Source organism: Aplysia californica, unplaced genomic scaffold, assembly GCF_000002075.1.
Source record: "Aplysia californica isolate F4 #8 unplaced genomic scaffold, AplCal3.0 scaffold00646, whole genome shotgun sequence".
Classification (NCBI taxonomy): domain Eukaryota; kingdom Metazoa; phylum Mollusca; class Gastropoda; order Aplysiida; family Aplysiidae; genus Aplysia; species Aplysia californica.
In genome coordinates this window covers 159,464-183,520 of record NW_004797916.1, presented here as the reverse complement: position 1 = coordinate 183,520, position 24,057 = coordinate 159,464, and the positions used below count along the sequence as shown (strand labels likewise).

The following is a 24,057-nucleotide window of genomic DNA, read 5'->3' as shown; positions in this document are numbered from 1 at the left end:
GCATTAATGTATATTGCTTGAGAAGAAAGGAAGTAGTAAGAAAGGTTTTTGAAAAATGGGTATTCCAATGTAAAGCGCATTGAGCTACTTTTTTTGGAAATGCGCTCTATAAATGTTATATATTATTATTATATATTATTAGAAAGAACATTGAATATAAGGAGCATTGAATAATACATGTAATGCAGTAAAATCGCTTTTGTCTCACCTGTAAAAATTACCCGTTGGCGACTGTACGTTAGATTATGACAAGGGCGGGTCCTTTTGACTCTACATGATTAATTTAGATCATCCAGGAGGTGAGCCCGTCTGGACAAAGCAGGACACACACTTATTACCGAGCACAAACACTGCGACTTTTCTTTTCCTTTTTTCTCTTTTTTTTTTTCCTTAAAAAAAAATCTAACCTTTCTAGATTAGGCGTTGTTCGTCCACTGCAGGATTTTGTGTAGCCCTCCAGCAACGACCTACTGCTCCACTCATGTTTTATCAGCTGTTTTCCGTGTTCATGTTGCACTCATGCTCTTTTCAGATTTAATTGGTCTTCTAACACGGTGTGGGTCAACATTTCAAGACTGGAGGCGTAAATGATTATAGAGTCTTATCAAGCTCTAATTAGGCCTATACAAATTCAATAACGAAAACGACATCACCAACACGTACCAACATCATCCCTACCACCACCCAGAGCTGTTAAAGTACTTTTAGAAATGTACTAAAGTACAAATTTGAGTACAGTAAAAGTACTTTCCTGTAAAATGTACTTGAGTATAAGTATTTTTAAAAAAAGTACTTATGAGTACATTTTGAGTACTTTCTGCTAATATGCTAAAACACTTCAGTGCTAATGCAAAACATCATATTGAATAACATATCTAGTATATTTAACAAATTAGGCCATTTATTACTAACAAAGCACTTGAATATACGCACTTAACGTAGGTGGAAATGGTCCGTGAAATTGAAAAAAAAACCCCAGCAAACAAACAGACGCAACTAGTGAGTGATATTATAAATTAATAGAACTTGTTTGAGCAAGACAATATGATCAAATGTAAGTCAGTCCTAGAGGTGGGAAAGAAGTAAAAGTATCCAAATTGGAAAATGTAGAGACAAAGCTGCTCTTTAAAAAAATATAAAATTGATGAAAATGGCCCGCAAAAAATAAAAAAAATAAAAAATGGAAATGTGCATTGAATTCTTCATTAACAAATCCCCAAGGAATCAAGCTAGCCTTAAGCACAAACCTCCTAAAAAGTTAAAAAGAAATTTAGGTCGCCTAAAAATTGTTAGATTGATATACATTGAAAACTGAGTTTCAATTGCAATTGATTGTAATTGTGGTAAGACAGATTTTGGTCACATTGAGTAGTCCACGGCGCCCAAGGCAAACCAAAACAGGCCTACATGTAATTTCCAAGAGTCTAGTAAGTGTAGTGTAATCAAAAATTCTCTACTACTACTACTACTACTACTACAGTAGTCCGCCTAAGATCCCAGTGCTCGGGAGCAAGGGAAATACGGGATTTTAGCCGACGAAGCCAAGGAAGAATCTACAGTGACCCATGAACTGACGTGACCCCTGGGTGGGTTTATGACATACGGCGAGCAAAGAGTGGTCAACCTTGATGACCAATCACAGTAGCATGGTGGCATGAGGCATGCCATAATATTATACCTTATTATATCGTCTCGAGATCTTTATCTACGTTTATCCAGTTGCCCCTCCCCTTTACCTGTCCAAAAATTTTAGCCTTCCATCTCTGCTGATTGAGTTCCCCTGCCTTTGTCGTTACGTATCATTACGCTGTGACCACACCAATTAAAATTCAGGCTGTCTCGCAAATTCGGGAACAGAGAAAAACTGCCTTCAACTTCAATGGACAGGGAAGAGTTCAGTTTGATGTGATCCTTCCTGGAGCGAACGTGTAGGCCCTACCCACCCAGCGAGTGAAGTAAGTTCAGGTGGCAAGCTCAGATGCGAGTGCGATGTTTAGGCGGAAAAGAAACGCCTCGGTCAGTTCACACCTCGGTGTGATCCCGCCTGGGGATCATTTTACCGTTTCATGGAGTTTTACAACTCTTATGATCACATTCACGAGAGTGGCTGATCTTTGACGAGACGGGTCGTTCTTTGATCTCAACTTTTAACTCTTGGTTGATTGGCTGGACCCGCCTGGGTGTTTGTTCCCTAAATTATGATAAAAATACCGGCACTTACCCTTTCATTATGCTTCAAAAGTACTCAAAATGTACTTTAAAAATACTCAAAAGTACATTATAAAAAGTATCGGAGTACAGTAAAAGTACTGGTTCTCAAAATGTACCGGAGTACAGTAAAAGTACCGAAAATTGTAACGTAAGTACAAGTACCGGAGTACTCCGTTACTTCCAGCTCTGCCACCACCACCGCCACCACCACCACCAATGATAAAACAACAACCACTGCAATAACACAAGATGCGGAGACTTCAAATTTGACAGGCTGGGTGAGACCTGCGACACAATAACACTGATGGTCATACATGAGTCTTTGGCTAATTAGTCTGAGGAGAAAGGGGGAGGGCGAAAAGCAAAAGTGTTGTCAGATTTAAAAATTATGAGAAGAACGGTGACAAAGTGATTGTAAATTTACGAGGGCTGTTTGAAAAACAAAGGTAAGAATGGTCACTTATAATTATACCGGTATTTGACTTTTGCATTAGATCTAATCAAACATTAGGCCTAACCGTGGATTCAGACAATTATTTAAAGCAGCTATAGGCATTATATAAAAATCAAAACTGACAGACGGCAACATGGACCCAAACGCACGATATCACGTATAATTTATGAGATTATAAGTAGTTTTGACAATTACAGGAAAAGAAAAACAATGACCTCCCCCCTCGAAAAAAAATAAAATCGTCCACACAGCTAGCCTAACATGTTAACAAATCACATAGGCTACAATACACCAATCCCTATTTATGTCCCCCTTTATTTGGTAGTAGTTGGGTCCCCCAACATCATACCCCCCCCCCCCTTCATTATCACCATAGTAATGATCACGAATATGATTTTGAGATACGAATCATTAGAGCGTCTTGTTTTATATTGTTATTCTCTTTCTTGCCCCCCCCCCTCCCCCGCCCACCTATCACACTTTTTTGCTGAAGAAATATCATCCCCCATCATAATAATCATCGTCAGGAATGACAGCTGCTGTTGCTACGAAGGAAGAAGCGCCAAAAAACAACAATGACATCACTCGAACAGAAACGACCAGGCTTAGACCGTTGTCATAAGCAACGGAAAAAAGCATTGAATTGATCGATCAAACATCCTCCTGAATTAATAGGACAAGCACGATCGAAAGAAATCCGCAACAGGCTCGACTGTGCGACTGTGCGGAGTCGTTCTTTTCCAAAGGAGTAGCACGTAAATTTAGTTTCGTAAAAAGTTCTGAAACATCATTACATTAAACAAATGGAAATGTACATGAGTTTTTTTATTGACATAGTTCAAATAAAAGATATCTAGGTTGTTAATAAAATCCTTTCTTAATTTGATAAAGATACCAAAGTGTACGAACGCATAACACCGTAAATGACGTCATTTCGGGGGCAGTCCACCCCGTGGAGTAGTGAAACAAAAGATCGTACATTGTAGGCAAGGAAACAAAATGCAGAATCACGCTATCAGAGAGTTGTGAGTATATAAACATGATATATGATTTATTAAAAACGAAGTTTCAATTACATCTGAAGGCTTTTATTGTCTGTAAATGGTATATTTTGAATGTTTGTGTAGAAAATGCTGATTTTGATGATGGGTATGAAGTCAAGTTTATCGATCGAAGAACACTTCTCGTTTCCGGACACATACGAATTCGGAAATTATATCTTTCAAACTTCGATATTTCTCTGAACATTTTAATTATGTTGACTTTTGTCTTGCTCTAAAGCTATACTTTGAATGAGGATGGGTTTTAACTTCATTGTGCGTGATAAAAGTTTCAAAGTAAGTCATGAATTGGCCTCAATGCGTCTACCATTTCTGATGCCGGTGACACCGGTACTAACGGAACAGACTGAAACAACAATGCTTTTAGCCGAGAATACATTGAGAATGAAAGGTGGTGGATCTAGCCCAGATGTATATATCTAGCGATGACTCAGACGAGGTGCGAAAATTACTTCTCGTAGCAATAACCATCAGAGTTTGATTGGGCAGTTAGTTATAGGGAGGGAAAGGGAGAAGTTAGATCCAGAGTCCAGTAGGCTACTGAACTGGTCTAAGATTAGCCAGGCACTGTCAGACCCTGTGGCTACACTGTGTACTTTCTACTTTCTCTTTTTTAGCCTAGATATCTAGATCTAGAATCTAGATTCTAGATCTAGATCTAGATGTAGAATCTCTAGATCTAGATCCTAGATCTACACTGATATTACAAAGATAGAGATATGGGCCAATATGGGCGGAGACCATTGTGGGGTGGGATTGGTGCTCAGTGTCAAGCCTTTTCTAAGACTTCTTTTTGATGACCATGAATGTGGTCGGCCTTGCTTTAAAGAAACAATGGGCATCCACCTTGATTCTATTTTAGTGTACTGAGTTAACTGATGCTTGCTTGATCAGGCCCAGGCCTAGATCTAGATATATATAATAATTTAAAAGTTCACGTGTTATAAATCATATAATTTGTTCAACTATAGAAATTACCAGAAAAATGCTACTTCAGTTTTCCCTCTAGATCTAATCTAGATCTAGAATCTAGATCTAGTTGAAGGGGGCGGAACTGTCTGGGTGCATTTGTCATTTGGTAGTTTTTAAAACCAATTCAAGCACAGAGTCTGCTGAAGCAGATTCGTCAACGGTGTAAATATTATGACGAAGGAACCTTTACGGAAATAAAATTGCCTAATAAGATGATCACTATCTAGGCCCCTACTGATCTGTGGTGACGGTAGCTAGCAAGAGATTTGCATTCCCCCCCCCCCCCCCCACTCTTCTTTTTCTCCTCTTTTACTCACTTAAAAAAATATCTCACACCTGTTGCGGGAAGCAGGGCCGAGTATATGTCCAATTCCACTCCCGTTGAGAGATCAATACTTAAACTATGAAAGCGTTTTTAGTTCACAGCGTGAGTTGCGGGAAATGCGATGCAGCAAGTATCATACTTTCTCTGCTAATTGAAGTTTCATTTCGAATCTTATTTTTATGGCTTCCTATTTTTATCATGAGTAGTTTTGTCTCGCAGATTATTTTGAAAGCCCACCTCAGCCGAGTTGAAATGTTTTCCTTCTGTCATTGCAGTTAAAAAAGTCGGGTTCCTTATGGTGGTGTCAAGCCAAACATGCTCTATTTTGAAATTTGTTAAAAAAATTGCAGCGATTTTAGTGATGATATCGAAAGCTGCAACTCTGATGTTAAAGTCACAGGTCATTGGGAATTAGCTCAAAATGTCGAACATTAAAAATGTGTAACAGTGGGACCAAGCACGAGAGTGTAATGCAGGCAATCACATATAGGGACTGACGGATTGTGTTGGATCGAGGTCTAGTTCTAGAGTAAGACCACAACAATTTTTTTCCTACTCAAATCACACGCTGTTGTGAATACTAATTAATATTTATTTACTTCCATCCTTGTAATCCAGGTAGTGGGTAGTCTTAATCCAAACATTTTGAGGCTTCATTCATTTAACTCAAGAATTGCAAAAGTTGTTGTGGCTGTTTCCATGAAGACGCTCATATGAGTGGGGTCAATTTTGTAACAATAAAGGCTTACATTAAAAAATGTAGAGTACAGTCGAACCTGTGTAAGAAGGAATTGCAAGTGAACCAGAAAAAAATTCCATTTTGGAAATTTTCCGTCTTAGACAGAGGAATTTAGGGGGGTAGATGGAGGGGGGGGGGGGGGGGGTTCAAAGGCCCAGCGATTGGGATCAAGGGTCGCTTGTCCAGTCGGCAAGCAGTGGTAAAAACTTCCCACCTCTCAACTGCTGACGTCTCTGATATGACTTGCGTCAATCTTATTTTTCCAATTTCCACTGTTTGACCTATTAAATACAGAAACGTTTGAACATCGCCTTTGCTTCCTCCCTTAGCCCTACCCATCGGTATATCAAGCACAGTCAACCAATGCCACCCCTCACTGCCATCATGTAACAATAATTCGAAGAACTTTTTTCTCAGCTGACCGTACGTTCAGGCGGCAGGCATTGGTCAAACTAATTTCACAATGTGGCTTCTGGCTACCAACGAAGGTTTTCATTGTGGCTCGCTACTCGAGCACTTTCACTGGCACTTGTGATATTTCACTTCCACATCACCCTGACCATCTGCGTCACTCAGGGCTCACATAGATGGGGTAACATCTACCCCCAAATTGCACCTCTACTCTCCCCTTCCTCGCCCAGCGGCATGGCATAGTTTAGAGCCGGTGGAACCAAACTTGTGAGTTTTCTTTCAAATTAGGGCTAAGCGGGCAAAATATTTTCCGTCTTGGACAGGTAAAACCCTCCGAATGGAGCGGATTTTTCTTTCCGTTTCTCTGCGTTGGACAGGTTTCCGTTTTATGTAGTATAGGTAATTAAAGAGGAATATGAAGGAGGGAGCGGGGAGATTCTGTTAAGGCAGGTTCGACTGTATCTACAGGTGCATCTGACATTACATTTGCTTGATCAATGGTTATGTTTTGGGTTGTTGTTTTTTTACATTCTCTTGAAGGTTGTGGTTTTGAATTTTGGTGTGTGGTCTCTAGAAAAGAAATTAGGAAGCTCTCTGCACAAAGAATCTATATGTTGATCTGTGGTTTGAAGTTACAGTTTCCTCCCTCTATAATTTGTATGAGCTTTGAATTTCTTTACACTTCTCTTTCCCCCCACCTCCAAAGGCTCTGAGCATGAACTTTAAGGTCCCACCTGTCAGTGTGAGTTGTAAAGATTTGTTTAATTTTTTTCATGTTTAAGTAGTACCTGTGAATAGTGACGTCTGCTGAGTTTTTCGTATACCCCTGGTCACAATGTGAAAATTACTGGCTTTTTTGGGAAAATGATGGAGTGTTTTGTAATCTGGTACTGTAATTTCTTGAGAATGAAAAATATAAAAATTTATTATGATCTCATTTGAATCTTGTCCTTTGTACTTATACAGTCGAGGATTAGTGCTGTTTTCACTGTAACTTTTACTTTTAGTAGTTTTATTTCATTGCAGTGTTACTGTTGCCATAGTCTGTTTCTTACGAAATATGACCTTGTCATACTGACCCTGCAAATTTACTGCTACAGCTGAACTTTACCCATTCTTTTTTATTTACCCAATTTGGGTTGGAAGCTCCCTTGAATGTTTGAGAACTGAAGATTTTTTAAATTCTATTTTAGAAACCTGAGCCTTTTATAAATACTTTTACTGATGACACCTTGAGCTGCCAGTCACTATGCTGTGCACTCATTTTGCCTTTGTTCACTCAAGTTAGTGTCTCCCAGTCAAGGTCCAGTATGCACTACACTACACCCCATGTTATCAATACCAGTTTCTGATGAAAAGCTTAGTGTAGTGTACCTACTCCTGATCAGACCCTCTCATTAGGCTCTGATGAGCAATAATTTGTCTGCATTCCTTTACTTTGTAGTTGTTACTGAAGCTGGGAAACTATAAATCTGTCGGTGGTTATCTGGCCTGTGTCTGATAAGAGTGATAAAAACAGGCGCACACGGTCGGTGACAGCAACTTACTATTCCTTTGTACAGTGAAGAGACTCAGGGATGCTAGGCTTTTTTGGGGGGAAGGTTCAGGGCTTGAAAAAAAAAATGGACAGTATTTTATCAGTAAATGTGAGTTCACTTGATTTGAGGTGGCTAATTTGCCTGTTGTGCAATTCTGAATCGTTGTTGCTCTAACTTTTTTCATTGCCTTGTACTTGTCTTGTGAATGTGTTGGTATGTTGGTGGGCAGGGAGTCAGGGAAAATTGAGAAAAAGTACAGAAGTAATAAATTTGTGGATGAAATTTATTTAGGGGGAAAAAACCAGAAACATAATATTAGAATTAAATGTGCCTGTGTTCTCATAGTTTGTACTACACAGTGAGTCACAGTGTGCCAGGATAAAGTAATTTCATGGGTGTGCAATATATTTTTGTAAAATTGAAAAAAAAAGGATTTGGAACTCTCTTCCTCAACCCTTGGGACATACAACATCTGAGTCTTAATTAACTCTTAGCCCCGATGGGATGCCGATCGGCGACTGTAAGAAGCCGTACCTTTTCCCCACGGGACGCTGATTTGCGACGGTGTGATATAGCGTGTGGCGCATCTGTATCCTGGTCCGTGGAGATAAATGTTGCGCACCCTGTGCGCTTCGTGGGTGGATAATGTTAAAGACACATTTAATGACATCATTTTTATATCAGTAGATTCATGTTCAGTACCATGTTATTTAAATGGCAATGTATCCATTTATGTATTTTGCGAATTGCATTGTGTACATTATTTTATTATGTATTTTTATGTGCTCATTTCGTAACGATGTGTAAGCGTGCGCATGTGAAAAGCAGGGAGATGTGTGTGTGTGCGTGTGTTTGGCGTGCATGTGTGTGCACATGTGTGCACATGTGTGCATGTAATGTGTGTGTGTGTGCATGAATGCATATATGCATTTATGTAAAGCGCCAAGAGCTGTGTTCTCACGGGATGAGTGGGCGCTATAGAAATGATCTACATTATCATTATTATTAAGGGTTTTATTTCTGCTTTTTTTAAGGTTATTTTTTTATGGGGGGATTCAGATACTTTTAGAAATTTGTTCAAGTTTCCCTGAAATTTGCCATCATAAAGTAGACATGAAATCAAAACAGACTCGAGAGAAATGAAACGTCATAGTTCACAGTTTGGTTGTTATATTATAGGGTCTAGTTGAAATGGCAGACACGAGACTGCAGTTGTTTATGGGTGAAATGTGAACACTCAGTCAATGCAATCGATTGTGTCTGTTGTAGCTTTCCTGTGTTCTTTTTTTGACAGGACTGCTTTGCTCTTTTAAAATTGTGAACACCCCAGTCTTGTCTTCATGAGGCAAAAGAGAAAAAAATTTTAAGTGCCATTTATTGTTAAATAACTTAAATACAGAGCTTGCCTTGCACAGATAGGTGAGGGGAAAAGATGAGGACAAAAAAAGTTGTTTTTTCTTTTAAAGCATTCGAGGAGAAAAATGCATGGCGAACCATGAACACCGATGTCTGTTTCAGATTTGGCACTTTAGGAAGGAAAAAACTGGTTATGATGAATGTGACTTTTACTTTTATCAAATTTTATCTCTTTTTCTTTTGTTTGTTTTTTCAAATGTAAGAACTCTTCAGGTTCTGAAAAATGAACTTGACTAAAGTACTTGTTGGTTATTAAGATTTTCTTTGTTTTATCTTTTTCAGCCGGGTTGTTCTGCCCATGTCAGTAGAAAACGTAAGTACATCCATTACCTAGCTAGCGTTTTTTTTTTTTTTTTTGGACAGGGACTGTAAATTTCACATCTTTTGGACTGACGAGTTGCCTTTTACCAAAATTGTGTTTTATGCTTTTTTCCTTATTAGTAGTGTGGAATTATAGGCTGATGGTGGGCAAATCTACATCCTACTGGGACCAATAATTCCGTAGAAAAGCGTGAGCTATACAAAATATTTGAAAGACATCAAGAAATAAATTGAAATTAAATGAATACGAGAAAAGTCATGCTCATCTCAAAGAAGTACAAAGATAAAAAACATAATAAAATTTATTAATTTTGATGGCAGAGAAATTGCTAATTTAGCCTGTAATACTGCAAGAAATCTTGGTTTTTGTTTTGCTTGTCATTCTACAGTCTACTTTTAACATGGAAGACCACATTATATGGATTTGCTGATCTTGTCATTTCCTTTAGAAAAATATGGGGAAAATCTGTAATGTCATGGAAAATGATACCAATATACTTGTCCATTTATTTTTATTACAAGTCATCTGATCTAGATTACTGTCCTGTGCTTTTGATAGGTGTACCATCTTACCTAATCGGCAGAATATTAAAAAAAATCAGAACAAAGCAGCCGGGCTAGTGGTTAGAAAAGGTAGAGATATTGAAACTAACGAAATTTTAAAACAGTTATACTTACCAGCATTGGAAAAGTGAATAGATCTTAAGATTGCATGTACACTTTTGTAAATTTTCACATGACTTAACACCTTATTTTCAAGATCATTTAGAGTAACATCTTGAGGTCATCTGGTTCCATCTTGTAATCTTTGTTTGTTTTTGTATGATTTTTGCCTTCTTACTTTTTCTATTAGTGAGAATCTCTTTCCTACATGTGTTTTAAAAATCTATTTACACATTGGTGTGATAACCACTTCCTTTTATTTAATGTAAAAAAGACAAAGGAATTATTAATAAGAGACTTTAGAGTAAAAAAGACCAATTGCAACCACTATTTATTTAAGATGAAGAGGTGGAGGTGGTAAGCTCTTACAAGTATCTTGGTATAAAAATGGATAACAAACTTGACTGGCATCCCCATGCTGCTGTTGTGCATAAAGAAGTAAATCAAAGAATGTTTCTTTCAAGGAAATTAAGAAGTTTGCGTGTTGACAATAAGATTATGTCCCTTTTTTACCATTCTATGATTGTAAGTGTGCTATTATTTTGTATTTGCTGCTGGGGTGGGAATTGTAAGGTCAAAGATAAAGAAAAATTTGGCAGAACCATTAAGAAAGCCAGCAAGATCTCTGGATATGATTTTAATAGAATGGATGAAACGTATAAAAAAGATAAAAAGCGTTATAAACGACCCATCACACCCCTTTTCCTCACAAATTGTAAGATCACGCAGTGACAGATATGTACCTCCAAAATCAAAGAAAGAAAGATATAAAAGAATTTTTTTACTATCTAGCATTTATTAAGGTTTTTGTCAGAATGAGCATAGATGTGTGTTGCTCTTAGAGTATGTATCTATATATATTATGTAACTCCTAAGGTCTAGTATTTAAATTCCTGCATGTGGTTGAATGATGCATTTGATGTAAATGTACATTTTGTCAGCTTTACTTCTCTTTTCATATTGAATTTTAATGAGAGTAATATATATAATTTACATTTTATATGTATACCTGCATGTTTTTTTTACGGTCCTGTACAGCCAAGGAAAATTTCCCTCTGGGATAATAAAGCACCATCTTATCTTATCTTAAAGTTTTACTCTCAGTAATCATGTCATGAATGTAAAGTGTTCAGAGCTTATAAATATTTGTATGGGATAGAGCACTATGTGAATGCAACCTGTCATTTTTTATTATTGTTATTATTATTGTTATTATGAATATTATTATTAATAATAATTGTTATCATTATTGTTATGTTAATATCTTTACTTTCTTTCCCACTGCAGTATCATGTAGGACAACTGTGGTCTGTAGCTCAAGCCAGCAAGAATGAGACTGGAGGTGGGGAAGGCGTTGAGGTGGTGGTCAACGAACCGTTCGACGCCAATACTAACAAGCCAGAGACAGACCTGATTGCCAATGGGCAGAAGTTTACTACTGGACAATACACGCACAAAATCTACCATTTGTCACAGTAAGTTTACTTGTGAAGTTTAATATTTGTTACAGTAAGTTCTTTTCGCGAAGTTTTATATTTGTTACGGTAAGTTCTCTCACAAAGTTGACCATTTGTCACAGTAAGTTTATACACAGTGTACCATTTGTCATAGAAATGTTTCTCATGAAATATATACCATATTTCACAGTAAGTTGGCACTCTTAAGTTTACCATTTTTCATTGCAAAGTACACCACTTACACTATTTGTCAGAATGGGAATGAACTCGGGCTGAAATTTCCCTGTTATTCAGGGAAAATGTAAAGATATTCAAAAGATGATGGCGGTAGACTATACTTAGATCCCAAAGCTTTGTAGAATTAATAGTTTTCACAGAATAATGTCATCAAACTATAAATGTTTGTATTAGGATGTAGGGTTGAATATGATTACCAAGTAAAGGGACAGCATTAGTTAGTCATTAGTGTTGATGGTCACAAACCTTATTATATGGTTATGCCTTGATTTCTGTTTTCATGTCCTGTTGAAAATGCTTAGGGTGTTTGACTCTGAGGTTGTCCGTATTCGTAGCTTATGACCGTGTTTCCAAATGGTAAGAGTTTAATAAGTGTGCCCTCAAGGCTGACATTTTCAAAGGAAACGCGTGCGTAGTAAAAATAATTTGTCAGATATAACCACTTGAGTTTGTGACAATGTTTTATCTGCTTTTTCAGGAAAGTCCCAGGGTTTATAAGATTGTTAGCCCCCAAAGGTTCCCTGGAGGTTCATGAAAAAGCATGGAATGCTTACCCATACTGCAGAACTGTTATTACAGTAAGTGCCACGTTTGAGAGGAAGTGGTAGTCTAAGGTTGGCTATTTCAAAGATCAGTTAAAACATTTTTGTTTCTGTTCATTTGGCTGACATGACTGTCACCTGGTTTGTTCGAGTTTTAGAGTGGATGGTTGGCAGGTGCTCTGGTGTGGCTTCTCCTTTTTTTCTATCAAACATCTGTCGTCGTTATCTCTCTTTCTTTTCTTTGTATGTTAACCTCTAGTAACCCCTCCAATCTCTGGCATTTATATGTCCTATTTGTGTTGCAAATGCCTTAAAACTCTTACAGAAACGAAACTGAAATACCAGGCTTAGAGCTTTTAAATGAACAGGCTCATTTTCCCTTTATCTTTCTTATGGTTATTTGTCGCTGGTTTTCTGCCATTTTTTTGGTATCTCTGTGTTGAATTTATTTGTGAGGCAGCGTGGTGAAATCAGGTGCTTGTCAAAACAATGAAATCGAAGAAAACAGCGATTTTCTGGGCATTGGTCAATATTATCGAATTGGTTTTTTTTTCAGCTGAACACTTTTTATGTCCATTTAAAATGCATTTCTGTGTGGATTTCACTGAAAAACGTTCATTAAAGGCACTAAAAATGTACATGTTCAGTTTCCAGGCACACTAAAGCTTTGGAAGTCACCAAGCCACTGGCAGCCATTTTCTTGTTAATTTTACTTTTCATCAGGGCTCCCCTTTTCAGGCCAACTTAAGAGGTTCCTTCACCCTTTGGTTGTCTCTCTTTAGGGTATTTAAACCCTTGTTGTAGAAACTTAAAGGGGTTTTGGGTTTGTTTTTTTTTCATGTCTGACAAACTAATCCTCAGAGGTCAATTATCTCATAATTTTGTAGTAAGAGTTTTTTGCATGTAAACATTTAGCTCACTTGCACGTTCATGCAGACACGCACAGAGTGACCATGACTATGATTGAATGCTTACGGTTTTTTAATTAATTGTAAGGTTTCATTTATTGTAACAGTAAGTACTGTAAGAAATACATGAGTAGTATTGACTAGAATTTAGAATTAGAGTTGTGTCCTCTTGAAGGGGAAAGGGGGGGGGGGGGTGGTAGTGGTTGGGCCAATCAGAAATAAATTAAAGTTGACAAACCAAAAGGGGTGCATTCTGACTAATACACAAAGAAAATAAACTCATTATTCTTCAGAGCTTCTGACACAGACAAAAGGTGACTGCTCTGTGAGTGTGTTGTCAAATCATTGACTCAGCTTCGGAATAGGGAAAATGATGCTTGCCAGACGCACACTACCTACGTTTTAAAGCGTATGCAAACCCCCAAAACGAAATTTTAAAGATTAACACTCACGCTTCACCAAAACTTGTAGGGGATAATCCTACTTTTATTAAAGATAAATTGGTATTTTTTTCACCAATTGGGAATTTAAAAAAAAAAGCTTTAAGATTATATCAATAACTCCATATTCCCCAAAGTTGACGAGCGCCTGATTCCACTGCACCATGACACATTTGTTCTTTTGCTTGTTCAAGTTGGAGGTTGCCAGTGATCTGTCCCAATTCCTGTTCCTGCTCTTTTCATTTATTTCCGCTTGTTGTCTTTGCTTTTCCCTAGTGCTGTGGTGCTAGTCTTATCCCTGATCTTTCCTATTTTTATCCACCAGAGGAACATGACATTTTGTTCATGTCGAGGATAGAAGTCAGCTTTCATAATATGGGAATATCTTCTATTCAGTGGTGGGGCTTGAAGGAAAAAAATCTGGGCCTCCCAAACTGACAGCAAGTCAATACATATGTGCTTTCCGATTCTGATAATTTTGACTTCTGTTGATGTTTTTTTCATGGATGGTTGGCGAGTGCTTTGGTGTGGCTTGCTACTTATTTTCTATCAAACATTTATTGTCCTCCTTTTGTGTGTTTGTTACTCTATTGTAACAGCTCTAATCTTAGGCACTTGCATGACCTCTTAATTGGTCGCTTTTAAGGACAAGTGGGCTAACCCAGATTTTGGGGGTTTCCAGAAATCTTGACCTACACCAAAAATGGGCCTACCTATAGAGGAAGTTAAGTTTCATTAGTATGTATATTTGTTTGGTTATAGAAAAAACTCTCCTTGTTTTTTAAAGAAACTGAATAAGGCGCAAAGACTTTACCTTCAATTTTCTCAAAACAGCATTTTTCGGGATAGCCCCCTTGTGCTTAAAAGCGACCAGTTGTGTTGCGCGTGCCATAAAACTCTTACTACAACAGCCAATCTAAGATGTTTCTTTCTCTTTTCTGTTTCCAGAATGACTACATGAAGGAGAATATGTACATCATTATTGAGTCATTCCACTATGCTGATAACGGCAGTACAGAAAATGTAAGTGTGTGCAATACTGTTTCTTCGTTTGTTGATATTGGTCTTACTTAACCTATATTTTTTGTTTTTCTTGAAAAAAAGTTACTTTTGTTTTTTATTTGACTCATGTTAGGTCTTTTCTTATGCTTGACTCCACATACATTTTCCCCTCCATAAAAAAAAATTAGAGCTACTTCACTCCTGCAAGAAGCACAACCCTTCTTATGATAGAATTGCCCTTGTGGGCCTTCTGTCCTTTTTCATTCTCTGTTGCCCTAACAACTGGGCCAAGCAGTCAAAATAACCTCTTTTTTTTGTTGTCTAGACAGATGTGAGAGAGAAAAAAGAATGATAGACAAAAGCATGATTCTTTGGGAAAATATCATAGAAACAATGGAAAGTGTTTAATTCCTAGAGCAAAAGGGCAGGTTTGTCCTGTGACTGTTGGGTCAGTATGAAAGAATCAAGTTGCCTTTCTCCTGGGAGACATTTTTTGAATTTCTGAACTACACTGTATTGTATGTTTTTCTTCCTCTTTCAGATTCATAACTTGAGTGGCAGAGATTTGTCTAGCAGGACAGTTGTCAAAATTGATGTTGCTAACGATAAAGTTCCGTCAAAGGTGAGTTGCTTGTCGTTTCCCATATCTAAATTTATTCCCAAATAGAGAGGTAACTCATCTCAGTATTGGTTTCTTTTTTGAGTTTAGAATTTTAAAGTGCAAATCTTCTGTTGTTTTTGCTTCATAGATCTAAGATGGTAAAGTGCACTGATGTCATAATGCTTATTGCGGACTGAGATGAATTGGATTGCAGGCGTAATTGCTGGTCATCAGCAAATTCTCACGTAAAAGCTCAGTGAGGAAAGTAACTGATATATTTTGGAGTTTTTGTCAGTAAATTAATGACAGCCACTACCCATTTCTCCCCATGGAGATTTTTTTGTCACGTGATAACTACATTGTGTAAGACGGCCACCTGTCTAAGATGGCCACTTTTCTCCTCTACAATAGGTAGCCGTCTAGACAATTTTGACGGTAGATTGAATTGCTGCATAGTTGTAGAAATCAGTTGTATTGTAAATTAAATTTGTCTGTGTGTGTTTGTCATGTGACCTAGGACTACAAGCCTGAGTGGGATCCCTGCAAGGTGCCTGCCCCTAAGTCAGGCCGTGGCCCTCTACCTCAAGACAAGACGGGCGAATGGATGGTGAGTGTCAGCTCTTTCTTGTCTCCCCTTCTCCATTTGCCGTACCCCAGCGTTTATGTACAAGTTGGTTCTTAGGATTCGCAGCCTCGGGCGAAAGTCAAAGATGTTTAATTTGCACAATGTCAAAGTCTTTATGGGATGTGAAAGTGGGAAGTCAACTCTCATTCTAAATTACAGTAAAACCTTGGTATAATGCACACGGCTTAAAATATACTCTCCCATGTAACATTCACTATCTGAAGCCCCAAGTCCCATTTAGCATTTTTACTTTAAAGGCGATGTTTAAAACTTTGTAGTGATGCACAGTCAGGACTAAAGGCTGTATTATGGTCTGTTGGTTTCGTTTGATTTGGCAAAAGTCAATCCAACAGCCAATGACACCCCGCCCCGCCCCTTGACTATGATGAGTCTTTTGAGACTTCTTTTTCATCGCATTTTTTGTTTGTTACTTTCATCCTTAAATCTGCAATCCCTGTCCTTGACACCTCAGAGAAAATGACTCGCCAGCACCATATTGTGAATTGTTTAGATAGATTACTATTTTGTTCTTTTTGTTTGTTGATTACTAAAACATATATACTGTTGAACCTGTGTAAGACGGAATCGCAAGGGAGCCAGAAAAAAAATTCCGTCTTAGACAGGGGAATTTAGGGGGAGTTGGGGGTGGAGGATTTTAGACAACCAAGGGATCTTTAACGTGCTCAACTTGCACACGGGCCCTCTGAGATTTTTCGCCCTTGTCCGAGAAGGCTAGGTGTAGATCTTTTCTACCGGAAGATCAGGGGTGTGGCAGAAAGACAGCAGTAAGGAGGAGCCAAGGAGTAGCAGTAGAAAGACTGCAGAAAGAGTCGGGAGGTGAGGGGGTGGGGGCAGAAAGTGGAAATGAAAGCAGACAACAGAACATTGCTGGAGAGCAGGAAAGGAGGTGAAAGGAGACAATTTTAGAGAAGAAAATTTTTCGGTCGCAAACCGGATTCGAACCCAGGACCTTTGAATGAGAGGCCAACACCTTAACCTCTAGGCCACGAGAGCCCCTGTAACTGTTGTCCAGCATCACGTACATAAAAGCTGTTTATCGGGAATTGGCGTTAAACAAATGCTATGTATCATTATTATTGTTGTTTTTATTATTATTATTATTATCATTATCATCGTCAATATTATTATTATCAGTATTATTAATATTGTTTTTATTGTTGATGTTGTTATATTATTATTAGTAGTATTGTTATTATTATAAATCGAAATAAAACTACTCTCTCTCCCCTTGCAGAACGCTGTGAAGCCGGTCATGTGCTGCTACAAGCTGGTCAAGGTTTGGTTCAAGTGGTTTGGCCTGCAGAAGAGGATGGAGTCTTTCATTTTGACGGTAGGTTACTACTTCTCGTGTGGGGGAGCATTTTTTAGTATTTCAGTTTGTCTTTTGGGGCATTGTATCCATCTTAGCCCTGGTTGGTTTTCCAGTAACGATAAGACCTTTTTTTTTTTTTTTTTCTCCAGTATCTTGTAACTTGCTTCAATGTCATTAAATATTTCCAGTTACCATAATAAGACCTTTTTAAAAAATTTTTTGGGTGGTTGAAGGGAATGACCGATAGGTCCTGCATCTACTTTCCCTCTGTTAATATTTCTATCTTTTCAACTTGCTTCTTCCCTGTACTACATGATTTTAGTTCTGTTGATGTGGTTTTCTTTACTCAAACAACTTTTTTGTTCTCCCTTGCAGCAAGAGCAGCGTCTGTTCTTGAACTTCCACCGGCAGGTCGTCTGCTGGCAGGACAACTACCACGGCTCCACCATAGAGGACATCCGCAGGATTGAGGCACAGACCAAGGAAGACCTGGAGAAGGTGAGGGCAAGGGTCAAAGATCGATGTATGCAGAGGTCTTGTCTCTTAAGTAATCTAATAGTGTTGAAAAGGGTTTTTTAAGTCCGTACCCTTACATTTACTGGGCAAGAGGGAAACGAGGGCTAGAAATGTCGAGGTGCTGTAAGGGTTACTGCCTGTACCTTTGTTAACGTAGCTGCACAAAGCACTGCACTCTCTAGAACTTTTAGTGCGTAATACTACTTGAGATGTTTGCTTTGTTAGCAGGGTTTTCCTAAAGTTTTAAGTCGCCTACCTAAAGCGTTCAGTCCCCCACCCTCTGCAATTTTAGGAAAATGCAATGATAATGAAATATTCCCCCAAAAATATAGATATAGTGCGGTCAAAAATTTATGACGCAACTTATCCTCTAACAGCAGTTTTTATCAACTTGTTTTAACTTCATCGTATTTTTCCACAACAATTACGGATAGATTTAAAAACTTTTCTTTATAAATTCATATAAAAAAGAATTAATCTCTGCCACGTGGAAAAAGAGATTGTTTACAGCACACTGCTTCTTACACACATGTTGTATATGTATATATATATGTCACCTACATCACTACTGACCATTGACACTTTATAGTGGCAAAACTAGTTATAAGAAATTAATTTCAGAGCAAACACATCTTTTGCACTAACGGTTCTCAAACATTCGTTCAATTAACCCTATCCGTATGTCGTGTTTTACTATTGTATCCATACGACGTGGAGAACTCTGTGCCCCCACTTTCCAAAGAGGAAATTTACTCAATAATCCGATCCGTACACTTTGCATAGCCGTCTGTCAAAAAGATTTTTTGAGAAATACTGAAAGTTTCAATGAGATCTTCGCACTAGAAGTAGTCTAAAATTGAAAGAATACAACCCCTTGGGTACAAAATGACTCCCAAGGGTACGGATAGGGTTTAGATAGTGTCACGATTAGAAAAAAATGACAGAGTTGCTTGCAAAAGCGATGTTGCTCCAGCTATACACCTTTTTAAATCTGTAGAAACCTCCCACTTGGATTTTGTGGTTAGTATATTGATATATTGTAAGGACTTTTCTAGAATACAACTAACAGGTGTTTACAAAAATATTGATTTTGTTCAGACAAATTGATACAAGTAAGTCATTTTTCAAAAGCTGGAGAGTCTATGTTCGATAGTTTCGGAAATTGTCAAATAAGTTGCGCCCCAAATTTTTGACCGCACTATAGTAATCAGTTTCTTCCAAATCCAAAATTATCCTTCCCCTCCCCTTACACACTCGTTCACTATCTCACTCACTCACTCATCCACCCACCCACCAACCGACCCACTCCCCAGCATCTTCCTGTTTTTGGCTGGTGAAATGGCCTTTGACAAAGCTCTTATATTGTATCTGTTAATTCACTAATTTTGTTGTGGATGGTTGGTGCGTGCTCTGTTGTGGTTTGCTCCATCTTTCCTATCAAACATCTATCGTCCTTTTGATCTTATCTCTACTACTTCTTTTTTGTGTATGTTACCATCTAGTAACACCTCAAATCTTCGACACTTATATGACCTAATTGTGTTGCAACTGCCGTAAAATGCATACTAAAGCAAAACATCACTCACTCGCCCTCTCACTCACCTACCCACCCATTGATATTATTATTTAGAAGGTGAAATGGCCTTTGACAAAGCACTTACTCTAGTTGTTAATTGATGAATTTTGTTAGCGAAATGTGGAGTCTCTTCAGTCATTTTATGATGAACATTTCTTTCCCCAGCAACGCCGAGAAGGTCCCATCCGAGGCACAATGGCGTCGGACAAGGACGACAAATGATGGGCTGCCGCGCCTAGGTCTAGCTGCGTAATCTTAATACCGCCCTCTCCCCTCCCCCGTTCTCTGTCGTGTTGCTACCAGTATAGTTCTATTTATATGATTGTTTTATGATATAATAATAGATTTCTGTGTACACGTATGTGTCAGAAATTCATGCAAACTCACAACTCTTAGACTTGTTCATCATCCTCGTAGCCTCTCAGTGTGCACCTCATAACTCTATTTGATATTTTGTTGTTGTTGTTGTTAACCTGACATAGATAGAGGGGAAAGGAAAGAGGGGAGGGGGGGAATGGTGAGTGGGGCAGCGTTGTGAATCCAAACTGGGAGATGGATGGTCAACTGATGTAGATGCTGTTTTGTGCCATGATATTGATATCCAGTCTAGAATTTTAACCATGTATCTGTTTGGCCCGAAGTCCACTTTGTGTTTTACCTCATGGAGTAGATTTTTTTCTCTGATTTCCAGCTTAGGCATATATACGTCTCTGTCCGTATCAACACCAACATGAAAGCTCCTACTTTGATTTTGGTATTCAGGGAGAGATATGTGAATTGTATGGTGAATTTTTCGTAGAAACTGTTAAGTCTTTTCAGAAATTGCAGACAGATTTAAGATTGGTGGAAGCAAAGATGCAGCAAATAAGTTGTAGATGCTTTGTAATCTTAGGGATTAAAGAAGTAAAAAATGTGTCTGTCTGGGTTTTCTTTTCTCACGTGAACATATATCTTTGTGCTGCTTTTTCTCATATATTATCCAGTCTGCTTTTTGTAGAGTGTGTGTTGCATTGCATTATGTGAACGACCATCTCTATTTACAGACCAAATATGGATATAAAAACTTGTTAATGATGATGCGAATGTGGTGGAAGAAGTGTGGACAGTTTATTGCTGTAAGGGCATTGTGTAAGCTTTTTCTTCTTCTGTGAGTTACTTTGGAATTTTTACTTTTAGTTTTTGAAATGGAACAGTAACACGAGTTGTGTTGTTGTAAGGTTCTTTTGCATGATGTGATGCAAGAAAAGTTGTTAATGATGATGATAGGATGGACTTGTTTATGGCTTTGGGGGAGAAAAGTTTTTTTGAGAACTTCTTTATATTACTAGGGGGATAGACATTACTACTGTGAAGTTGAAGTAAATTTTTAAAAAATTTGTCAAAGACTTCAATGTGAAGGTATCTAATGTTGTTAGGAGGGGGTGAGGGTGGGGATGTTCCCACTGAGACCTGGAGGTTGATACATTTGTGTTGTCTTTTTAGAAACCGTGTACCATTTCATTTGTTTGTTTTGTTTGTGTTTACTTCTGCTTTACAATTTTCATTTTTGTTTCCAACTACTGTTTTCAAGAGGGGTGTGAGAGAAATGTGTGATGATGATGCGGTTGCTTGAGAGATGACGTGCTACTGTCGGCTGTGTTGTGTGTTATGACACTACACCTGGCCTCAGAGCGGTCTGTGTTTTAGTTGTATCTTTGCTCAAGTGTCTGTTGTGAATAATGTTGTCCCCTCTTTCATGTTATGCGAATCCTCATCTGGGTCGTTGATCTATGCAGGCGGCTTTTTCTCTCTCGTGGTGATCCTTCGCAGAAAAAAAAAAAAAGTAATAAAATGCGACAGAAGGTCCTGCCTTTGTCGAGATATCCAGGGGTGGACGTCTACAACAGATGGTTTTCTCACACCGGACATGATGTTCTGTGTGGGAAAGATGGGCCAGTGTTGCGTTGTGCTTATTTTAGTTTTTATAAATGATGGTAGAAATTTCCCGTACATGTGTTTGGCCTTCATGTACTTGCTGGACAAGGCAATTTGAACTTTGTTTTATTTCCTCTTTGTCTTTAATTTCTTTAATTCACACCGCACTTGGAAATGTCGAATGTCGTCTCTTCTGAATTTGTGTCGCCTGTCAATCATTCCGTTCCTGGAACTTTCCCCTTTGTTTCAGTGTACCCCTTTACTTTCTAAATTTGGATGACTTGTAGTTGGTGGTAGCCTTAAAAGTTTGGAGCAGGGTATTCACTTATAGGAATGTGTGAATGAAATAGTGGACTGGACTGTGCCGGGTAGAGTATCACATAGTTTTAATTTCCCCATTTACCCTTTTCTTTGTAAAAACTTTTTTTTTTTAATACCAATTTTGTATAAAGTCTGATTTGCGAGACTTGTGCATTTGCCGTAGCACAATAATTTTTTTTCCATGTGTGCTTTTGTGTAATGCTTTTTCTGTACTTTTTGTTGGATGTATTGACGATGGTCTGATATGTGATTTTGTGTCGCATGTGCTCCAACATGCACTTGTTTTCCTGTGAAAATAAATTACATGTGCACATGAGTCTATTGTGTGTGCATGCGTGAGTGAGTCATCTGCTTTTGTGGACGGAGGAGACCTCTGGTTGTATTGGTTCTTTATACAAAGCCTGAATCCGTGGCTTATAGATCCGTCTCCACGGAGAGTTTGGTTTGTCTGATAGCAAACTGCAGTCAACATTTCCCTCATGGGTGTCAGGGAGTCTTTATAAAGTTGAAGAGAAAACTGTGATTGTTGTTTCTGTGCTTGTAGCTCTAGATACTTGCGTCATCAGAGTTCTGCTTGCCATGTACGAGATTTCCTTCTGGTTTGTTCACTCTGTTGTTGTTTGGTTCTTTTTTTTTTTTAATTGTACGAAATAACCTCATATATATATTATGATTGTTGTGAATGGAAAGTGGGAGTTTTAGTAGAGCCGAACAAGCGTGTATGTGTGGGAGTCGTGGTCTAGTCGCTCAGAGCTGCCAAACGACTGTCTATGTTTCAGGGGCAGTCTCAGAGTACGGGTTGTTGGATTTAGTGTTTCTGAACTGATTAAAGGATGTGGAATTTTTTACTGCCACATAGTAATGATAGTGTTATTAAATAAACAGGGTTCGAAGGCTATATGTGTATAACCAAAAAAAAAAAGAGTCAGTGTTATTTTTCTGGAAGAGAAGGATTTAGGTCGAGTCGTTCTGTGCACTCACTTGTCCGCTTTTTCCGTGGGTTTTTCTTCTTTGTAACTGTCTGTCCGCCTCTTCTTTCTTTAAAACAGTTAGTTCCGCAGGCAAGAAAAGCTTACCGTCCTACATTTGACCTCTGGCTCTCATCAGCCCTCCCCATTCTCTGCACAAGAAGTTTTGTTTAAACCTTTCCCCCAGGGGCTGAGTGTACTGTAATAATACACAGAGGGCTCGTAGTTCGTGTACCTTTGTGAATAGCTTACGTTAGATCTAATATTAACTACGATTTCGCTCCTGCTGGATGATAATCCTTAAAAGGATAGTTATGTTTATAACGAAAAGCCCGTTTTGGAAAGCTGTGGGTGGTTGGCGGGTGCTCTGGTGTGGTTAGCTTCTTCTTTCCTATCAAACGTCTATCTTCCTGATATCTCCTCCTCCTTCTATTTTGTGTTTGTTACTCTCTTGTAATACCTCTAATCTTCGGCACTTATATGACCTTATTGTGTTGCAAGTGCCGTAAAACTCTTACTAAAACTAAAACTAAAACCTGTTTCAACCTGTCCCCGATGTATGGTTTTTGCTTCTCGGCAGCTCTGCTCTTTCATCGTATAAGCTCATTAACTGCTTACTGTCTGTTCATGAACGGCACGAAGTTGGGTGAGTTTTTGTGGCTCTGTGTGTGTGTGTGGGTGTGTTTGAGAATCTATTGCACGCTTTCTGAACTTTAGCATGATGATATCACTTCTGTTTTCACGTTTCATGACTTTAAAAGACTGTATCGTTTTTTCTTTTCTTTTTTTTTGTTGTTTTTTTTGCCCCCCTTTGTTTTAAAAATAAAATCAGTTTTAACGTAGACTGGTATGAGATTGTGGCTGTGGCTTCCTCGAGCATAGGAGATTTGGATACACATGTATATGGCGAAGGTACATTTCTTAGTTCTATGTAGAGATTGAAATTATGATGGTGTCACGGAAAAGTTGACTTCTGATGTTTCTGGCTTTGATTTGCTTCTTTTTGTGTTATGATAAATGATAATTAATTAATGGGTCACGAAGTGGGCTAAAATGTTGCCTTGTTTTATACGGCATTGTTGTTTTTGTTTTGGGGGAGGGGGTTTTAGGGAGGGGATTGGGGTTGGGGGTGGTGTCTTTTTTGTTAAAGTCATGTTTAGTATCAAATTATAGACGAAAAGGACTCCAGCATGTTGGCTTCCTCCTGAACTGCATGTACTTACCTACTCGTGGAGGATCTAGATATGCTCGCGGAGTTTTAGAGATAATAGTAATAGCACTAGTGTGTTCTCATCAATCCTGTTTTGTTTTTTTGTTTGTTGTTTTTTTTTGCTTACAGTGAGGGATTACTGTGGTTGTGAGGAGGGTGACATTGCTAAACTGACTTGGTCTACTCCTATTTACCTGATCTGTGGACCGCATTCACCTTGTGGGTGAATTGGGCTAGGTGTCAAACTTTTCGACAATTAATCTAGATAGGGTTGGATTTGAATTCTTTTTTTTTTT

At 38.3% G+C, this 24,057-nt stretch overlaps 1 protein-coding gene across 1 annotated transcript; it reads left to right on the top strand.

The window, feature by feature from the left end:
• The first annotated feature begins 3,583 nt into the window (after window positions 1–3,583).
• LOC101846308 (phosphatidylinositol transfer protein alpha isoform) lies at window positions 3,584–22,505 on the top strand. The gene is made up of 10 exons (XM_005107965.3): window positions 3,584–3,690; window positions 9,410–9,440; window positions 11,399–11,586; window positions 12,284–12,383; window positions 14,644–14,718; window positions 15,239–15,319; window positions 15,816–15,905; window positions 17,179–17,274; window positions 17,632–17,754; window positions 19,514–22,505. Exons 1-10 carry the CDS (start codon window positions 3,665–3,667, stop codon window positions 19,568–19,570), a joined length of 867 nt encoding a protein of 288 aa, XP_005108022.1. The 5' UTR covers window positions 3,584–3,664; the 3' UTR covers window positions 19,571–22,505.
• The last annotated feature ends 1,552 nt before the right edge of the window (window positions 22,506–24,057 follow it).